The 8,374-nt window shown below is 38.7% G+C and overlaps 1 protein-coding gene across 1 annotated transcript in view; it reads left to right on the top strand.

Annotated features, from left to right (window-relative positions):
- The window catches only part of trnt1 (tRNA nucleotidyl transferase, CCA-adding, 1), a 16,923-nt gene that overhangs the window by 6,807 nt on the left and 1,742 nt on the right, over positions 1-8,374 (top strand). Inside the window, exons 2-6 of the mRNA XM_014009443.1 lie at positions 1,080-1,273; positions 4,949-5,087; positions 5,174-5,300; positions 5,394-5,587; positions 7,721-7,974. Coding sequence (XP_013864897.1) covers positions 1,080-1,273; positions 4,949-5,087; positions 5,174-5,300; positions 5,394-5,587; positions 7,721-7,974 — 908 coding nt within the window. The remainder of the gene's footprint in view (positions 1-1,079; positions 1,274-4,948; positions 5,088-5,173; positions 5,301-5,393; positions 5,588-7,720; positions 7,975-8,374) is intronic.

The raw sequence follows: 8,374 nt of genomic DNA, 5'->3' as shown, positions 1-8,374 counted from the left end.
CCACAGTAGATTTCTTCACACCAAGCTGCTTGCCTATTGCAGATTCAGTCTTCCCAGCCTGGTGCAGGTCTACAATTCTGTTTCTGGTGTCCTCCGACAGCTCTTTCGTCTTCACCATAGTGGAGTTTGGAGTGTGACTGTTTGAGGTTGTGTGCAGGTGTCTTTTATACTGTTAATGACTTCAAACAGGTGCCATTAATACAGGTAATGAGTGGGGGAAAGAGGAGCCTCTTAAAAAAGAAGTTACAGGTCTGTGACAGCCAGAAATCTTGCTTGTTTGTAGGTGACCAAATACTTATTTTCCACCATTATTTGCAAAAAAATTCTTTAAAAGTCAGACAAAATGATTTTCTCTAATTTTTTTCACATTTTGTCTCTCATAGTTGAGGTCTACCTATGATGTCAATTACAGGCCTCTCTCATCTTTTTAAGTGGGAGAACTTGCACAATTGGTGACTGACTAAATACTTATTTTCCCCACTGTAGTTAGCTCCACAGTGAAATGAACATGAATCTGTATCTCCTATCAGATAAATGTCAACAAATTGATTGCAGATGAAACTGCTACAAAAATGTCTTTGCCGTTTGCTTTTCTCATGTTTCGCTTTTTCTGCTTTTMTTTTTTTTATAAATAATTATCTGAAAATATTACACTCTGAAAAACACAAAAACAAAATGTTGCAGAGAAAAAGATGAAAAAAGATGAAGATGGATTTTATAGAGCACAACTAGTGCAGTTTTTACTCACAAGCTGTTAAATTGTCAAACTATGTTGTTTATTGTAATTGTTGTCACTGGGTTTTGCAACTTGTTTCATGCTGTGGAAGAAAAACAGTTTCAGCAAAAACACAATTAAAGTAAACTTCATATCTTTTGACCAGAATATAAGTAAAGAAACAAAAAGAACATTATCCAATTAGATTTGTCTAACACAAAAATATTGTTTTTCATAATAGTTTTTAACTTTATTCAGTTTTAACCTGAATATCATCTGGAAAATGAGTACAATAAAAAATAATAATTTTAAGTCTTTACTCTAAACATATTTCTGGTATGTTTTTATTTTTATTTTTCTTTAGAGATATTTGAGAAGCACCAGTATGAGCTGCGGATGGCTGGGGGCGCAGTGCGGGACCTGCTGTCTGGGACGCGTCCCACCGATGTGGACTTCGCCACCACGGCTACTCCAGCGGAGATGAAGCACATGTTCCAGAACGCAGGGATCAGGATGATCAACAATAAAGGAGAGAGTCACGGCACCATTACAGCCAGGGTAAGAAGCTAAAGTGGGGATGTTGGATTTTTAATCAGGGCTTTAAAAGCTGCTCTAAAGTTGGTTCAAATAAATGCTAAATATTTAACTTGAATGTCTAAAACTGTTGCTCATCGATGAGCTGAGCTGTGAAACTGAAGATAAAAGAAGCAGGAGCGGAGAGTGGCAGCAGAATGAGAATTTCACCAGAAAACAGTTTCAACAGGAACGGTTAATAAGTAAAATATGAATATTTTTTTCTTCTAGATTTGATTTAATTTTGAACCAACAGTAAGTTGAGGTATACCACAGATATTTTTGAGTTTGAACACAACTTTAAATTGATGATAAAGTTCAAACAGAAATTAAAATCAGTTTTAGTCTAATTAGGTTCTGTGACTTATTTAAATGGTGGCGTCACGGTGGCTCAGTTGATAGAGTTTATGCCTCTCAGCAAGAAGGTCGCTGGATCAAATCCCAGCCCTGAGACCTTTCTGGGTAGAGTTTGCATGTTCTCTCCATGCATGTGTGGGTTCTCTCTGGGTACTCCGGCTTCCTCCCACAGACCAAAAACATGACTGTTGGGTTAATTGATAACTCTAAATTGTCCCTAGGTTTGAGTGAGAGAGTGAATGGTTGTTTGTCTCTATGTGTCCCTGTGATGGACTTGCAACCTGTCCAAGGTGTACCCTGTTCCTCACACTGTGACTGCTGGATTTGGGCACCAGTGACCATGAAAGAAAGAAGTGAGTGTAGATGATGGGTGGATGGACTTATTTAAAAATGCTTCTTGTAAGACTTTAATTATGTACATAAAGTCTTTGTTGAACAGCACTGTTAAAAAAATAAATGGTAAAGGTAAATGGACTGTACTTATATAGTGCTTTTCTATCCGTCCAGGATACTCAAAGCTCTTCACACTACAATCTGTGTCCTCATTTACCCATTCACACAGCACTCTATTAGGTCTCTACAAAGCTAACACGTACAATCATCTATGGAGACTAATCAGTGCCAATCGCATTCATACACTGATGGGACACACAGCAGAGGCATTAGGGGTGAAGTGTCTTGTCCAAGGACACAACAACTGAGACAGCTGGACGGGGGGATCGAAGCGGCGACCTTCCGGATCTAGGACGACTCCCCTAACCACTCTGCCACAGCCGCCCCAATAAGCAATAATTAATAAATAAATGGCAATAAATAAGCAATGTTCGTTACCTTTTACCTGTTCAGATCTAATACCAGTTAATAATGATGTGAATGTTTGAGTGAGCCATACAAAACCATCTGGACACTGCTGTGGACTGATTAGCTTTTGTTTTAATCTGCCTCCGACAGGCATCAGCTAAACAGTGACCAGACCCCGGAAACACATCCAGAAACCAACCTCTTTGCATCATGACTCCGCCTCATGACATATGTTAAAGGGGCAGCTACCTCTATACGGAGTCAAAATGTCAGACGTTATTCCTCACCCTAATGTGTAATCACGGTTCTTATGTGTTGTTTTTAAATCAGGCATGTATCTGACTAAAAGCCTCCTGAGTCTGTGAGACCCTGATCAAGAGTCCCACAACCCAGTCTGCACAAATACATTACTGTTCACCTAATAAAAGACTATACAATGTGTAGTGTCTTTAAAACTCAGTAGTAAACACCCCAATAAATTTCTTCAGCAGTATACACACATTATTATTTTAAAGGAAATTTATTTAAAATGCTTACGTTTGTCATTTTGTAAAATATGTCTTATTATTATTATTAAAAAAATGTAGTTACAGAACCGTAGACCTGGAACCTGATCAGATAAAGTGGAATTTTTTTTATTTTTTTTAGAGGGAAGATAAAGTACTTGAGTAATTTTCACATCAGGTATTAAACTAAAACAAGCAAACAGTCCAACATGGAGAAATTTAAGAATTGCATCCCAATGTCACAATAAATTTATATTTTTTTGTCAGAAGAATCCAGTTTTGTCAAAGGCTCAGTGCTAAAGAATAAATTTGCATACACTTTTCTCACCTTGTGTTCCTTTTTAACAACTAGTTTGAGATATAAGAATATAAAACCCGAGACTGAGAAATGAGGAGAAGCTGGTGCAGATTTAGAATTAGGACCTGGATTATTGCTGATACAGCTGCATCTCTGCTAATGTCAAAGATTTGGTTCAGTTTCAAACATTATTTTTATTTTATTTGCATTTTATATATTTAAATTTTATTTTAAAAAATCTACAGCGTCATAAAAATCTCGTAAGATCAAGTGAAGCCCTTAAAGGCACAGTGTGTTGGATTTGTTGTTTTCAGCGACATCTAGTGGTTCAGTGGTAGAATCATCCTCCCTGGTCCTCCCCCCACCCCCCGCTTCCAAACGCAAAGGAGTTGCTACGGTGTCTCTCAGGTGTCAAAAACCTTTGATGATTCCAACCGCGATGTCTACCAGCAGCTTCAGGGCTAGTGATGTTTCAAGTGGTAAGATTATGAGCTTTAATAAGTAAAATTATCCCAGCTACAATGACAGACAACAAATATTACATTTATAGTTTTACAACTAAAACCGTTTTTGACGCCGCCACCGCAGTTTGTCCTTCATGAGCCTTCGTAGACAAGATGGCGGTGCAAGATGGCGGCTGCCTGTGTGGCGACCCGCGACCATGGAGATATATACAGCTTTTTATAAGGTAAAAATAATAAAACAAGGTCTTTGTCTGCAATGATTAGACATGTTTTTTATTATTGTCATTAGTGATTATCTCAATTTCGGCTAAAAGAATTGACGAAATCCTACACACTGTGCCTTTAACTTTCTAAGAAACTTGATTATTTTTCTAAACTTCAATCATCAATCAGGCAGCTAACTGTGAGTTTAGAGGTAATACTGGATCACAAGAACAATGAGTTTAAAGGTGACACAAATGGATGAAAAGTAATAAAAGTAATAAAAGTTCAGAATAAAACTAACTTATCTTTAAGGTTTACATGATTTTTTAGGCTTTTCAAGTTTGTTGAAACATTTAGCAGTCAAACCAGAGAAAGTATACTTTACATTTTCTTTCAAATGACTTTGCTAAGAAGCTGAAACTGAGTTGCTAAAGCTCAAAGAAGCTGAACCTAAAGCTAAAATCTATAAAATAACACCTAAAATTAGGAGTTTAGCTAGAATCTAAGAAGTGAAATGCTGCAAGTAGCAAAAGGCTAGCTAAAAGCTAAAGGTAACAAACAGACAGCTAATAATTGCCAAYGCTATCTAGAACCTAAATGTGACTAGCTAGAAGCAAAATATAGCAAAGGGCTAGGTAAAAGTTCAAATTATAAGACAAAGATGGAGCTGGTGTGTGGAAGCAGATTTTGAAAAATGAGTTCAACATGTGTGAACAAAGTGAAATGTTTTTTTAAAAAAAGTATAAAACTTACAAAAGTTAAATGTCCTAGCACCCATCTTCTGAATGATTGTGACACTTGAATTGTAGCACAAAGGATGCAGACGTAATTAGTAAAATGTCCACATTCACTCAGTCAGAATATGATGGGACTTTAAAATGTTTTGGTGATGAAAACTTAAAGCAGTGTAAGAGTATTTTGAGCGTTGTGAAGATGGTGACAGAAGTGTGGGGAGTTCGAGCGTCTTCARGGCTCAGTGGGAACAGGATTCTCTTTCTTTACTCGTGTATCTGTCGGTCATCTGTTCCAGCTGCACGATGAGAACTTTGAGGTGACCACACTGCGGATAGATGTGCTGACAGACGGACGACATGCAAAGGTGGAGTACACCACCGACTGGCACAAAGACGCTGAGCGGAGAGACCTCACCATTAACTCCATGTTTTTAGGTAACACCTCAGTCTCTACATGAGCTGTGTCGAGGAGTAAGGATGGTGGAACCTCTTTTAAGATTTGACTTTCTTCCTTCTCTCAGGACTTGATGGCACATTATACGACTATTTTAAAGGTTATGAAGACCTCCAGAACCATAAAGTACGTTTTGTTGGCAGCGCTGAAAAAAGAATACAAGAGGACTACCTGAGAATCCTGAGATACTTCAGGTTGGCTGCCTCAATCATCCAAACCATAAATAATAATTGTGCTGTTTGTTTTGAGGCTTGTGCATTGATCAGAGCTCCGTCCCCTCATCCAAGGTTTTACGGCCGGGTGGCTTTAAAGCCTGACGATCACGAGCCTGAGACTCTGGCTGCCATCAGAAAACATGGCCAAGGACTGGCATCTATATCAGGAGAAAGGATCTGGGTGGAGCTGAGGAAGATGATGGTTGGTAACCATGCTGCTCATCTGCTGGAGCTGATCTATGATCTGGAGCTGGCTCAGTATATAGGTGAGAAACATGGGCAGAGTGGCATTTAAACACATTTAGATACAATCATTCAGTTTGTCTTCATAGTATAAATAAAGCCAGACTGATTATATTAAACAGGACCATATAAAGTTCTGGTAATTTTAGGGTTTTTACTATAGTTTTGAATGATTCAAATCCAAACGTGAACAAAAGCCCACAGCTGATTCCACATCATCGCTTTATTAAATAAAAAGAAAGACAAATTTGAAAAGCTGTGATTGAAAAACTGAAGTCTACTTTTGTTGCTTTCATAAGATTTAAAAGGAAAAGTTGCTGCTGATTGAAAACTCTTGATAACCTGATCATCATCAGTGTGACCAACTCTATAAAAGCCGGCTTTTTAGTTGTTTGCTGCTCTGAAGCTTACAGAAATGCACACATGTTCTTCTATCCTCATGGGGACTTTGCATTGACTTACATTCATTTACCGACCATTTCTATAGCCTAAACCTGACCTCACAGGTACATACCTGACCCTAAACCTAACTAAACTCAATTCACACCTAACCCTTCTTCTAAATAATCTAATAATTTCTTTTGATTAGATTAGCCCCACTGTAAACATCCTAAATACACCTATCAGACCACACCACCAACCATTCCTGACCCCTCTTCTAACTCTCACCCTGCTCTGTTTCATGAACCACCAAAATCCTGCCGAACTGTCGCAGTTTCATGACGAAAATTGCATCATTCTGTTCGCATTGTCGACATTTCGGCACTACTTGTCGTAACCTGTGGGTCGAATTTTCACCCCCCCTCCACATAAAAACATATACGAACTTTATTGTGTGATTGGTCAGAAGTTTGTGGGAGTGTTTGTTTGTGCTGAAAGCGCTCTGATGCTGCATTTTGCTTCAACCACTTGCTTAAAGATTTTTTTTGAAAAGCGACTCGCTTCCAGAGCCGACTGTTGTACCAGGAAGCAACAGTTTATAGAGTCAAATGGCCAAAACCTCATAAAAGGGATGAAATGGACATTTTTCACGGTGAAATATGACTGATATTTAGGAGCTTAACCAGTTTGTGAATAAATAACGTCAGGTGACGAGTCTCTGACTGTTTTAAAAAATTTTTTCGGATTGGACTCCACCGGGAAGAAACCCATGCAGTGACATATGCTGCAGTGGGAGGGGTTTCCCAGGAGCTCAGCGCGGTGTGTCTGAGGAGCTTTGAAAGGTGTGAAAACAAACCCTGAACAACCACGTGACGGCGCGTCATCCAGTCGGCTGTCGAGCGACCACACTGCCTGCTTAATCCTCCCTCCTCTGAACTCCTCCTGCTCTGTGAAGCACAGCACATGACAAACACTCGGTGTACTGGCTGAGTTCTACTCGATCAGTACGCCTACACTCAGTCATATTCCACTACATCTTACAGCACACACAAATCAACAGGCTGGCTCCAGCTGCATTTCACCAAAAGAGGACTAGGCTTAGGTCCCCATTAAGAGCAGTGAGTCCTCTAGTCCAGTGGTTCCCTAGCTTTTTATCTTCTGACCCACAAAATATTCATGACAAAAACTTGTGACCCCAAATATTACTGGTCTGAGTACACGAACTTTGTTAATAACCCTAAAAACAAAGGATACACAAATATAAATACTTATTTATACTTATTTTGTGTTTTTGTAATAATTATAGGGAAAATATTACATCACCAATTATTTTATTACCCTTTAAATTGATTTCTGAAGCAGTGGTTCCCAAACTTTTCAGCTTTTGACCCACAAAATAACAGTTGCAGAGACCTGTGCCCACAACTATTTTTGGATGATAAACATATATATCAGGTCAACTAAACATGGGCATACTAAGAATATTTATTATTCTACATTTATGCATTTTAAGTAACAACTAAGGCAAAAATGTAATTAATTTAGAAAATATTTTCAGGACCCCACTTTGGGTCCCGACCCCAACTTTATGAACCACTGCTCTAGGCTGTGTGTACCAGGAAAATGGTCAAAAGTCATCCCCACCAGGTAGGAAAAACATGTACATGCACACAAATGGAAGTGACACAGTTTTCAAATGTCATAAAGAAGATTAAAAACAGTGTTTTGGTTTAGAGTAAAGCTAGCTGTCTGTGTTTTTCTCTGCTCCACCTCAGGTTTACCTCCAGATGGCAACGTTGAAGAGATGAAGCGTGTGTGGCAGAACGCCAAAGACCACTCTCCCAAGCCCATGACCATCTTGGCTGCTCTCTTCCGCTGCACAGAGGAGGTGGAGAAGATGGACCTCCGGCTGAAGGTGTCCCGGGAGGAGAGGAACCTGGCTTTATTCCTGGTCAAACACAGGCGGGAACTCTGCAGGAGCAAAGAAGACCCAGAGAGCCTCAAACCGTTCACTGACTTCATCATTGATGTGAGTTTCTGTCTTTATCAACCAGTCAGAAGGGACAAATTAGATTATTAAGATTTTTATTTGAGACTCTTATCAGTATAGTGTACTCTAGGGTACGAATGTGCGATATGACAAAAAATTCATATCACGATATACATTATGATGAGTGGCGGTAACTATATATGACGATATAAAACTTATAATAGAAAATAAATAAATCACACATTAATTGAGTGGAATAAATATGTATAGGTAAAAAATTTAGACCTTAAAATCTCCTTTTTTAAGGGACACTTTAAAGTCTCCCATAAAAATCTAAATTTAAGGGAGATCTACCTGGTTAAATCATATATATATATATATAAACACACACACACACACACACACACACACACACACACACACACACACACACACACAC

This window comes from Austrofundulus limnaeus, unplaced genomic scaffold, assembly GCF_001266775.1.
Source record: "Austrofundulus limnaeus strain Quisiro unplaced genomic scaffold, Austrofundulus_limnaeus-1.0 Scaffold58, whole genome shotgun sequence".
Lineage (NCBI taxonomy): Eukaryota > Metazoa > Chordata > Actinopteri > Cyprinodontiformes > Rivulidae > Austrofundulus > Austrofundulus limnaeus.
The sequence above is the reverse complement of the archived record's forward strand: the minus strand, read 5'-3'. Positions and strand labels throughout refer to the sequence as shown.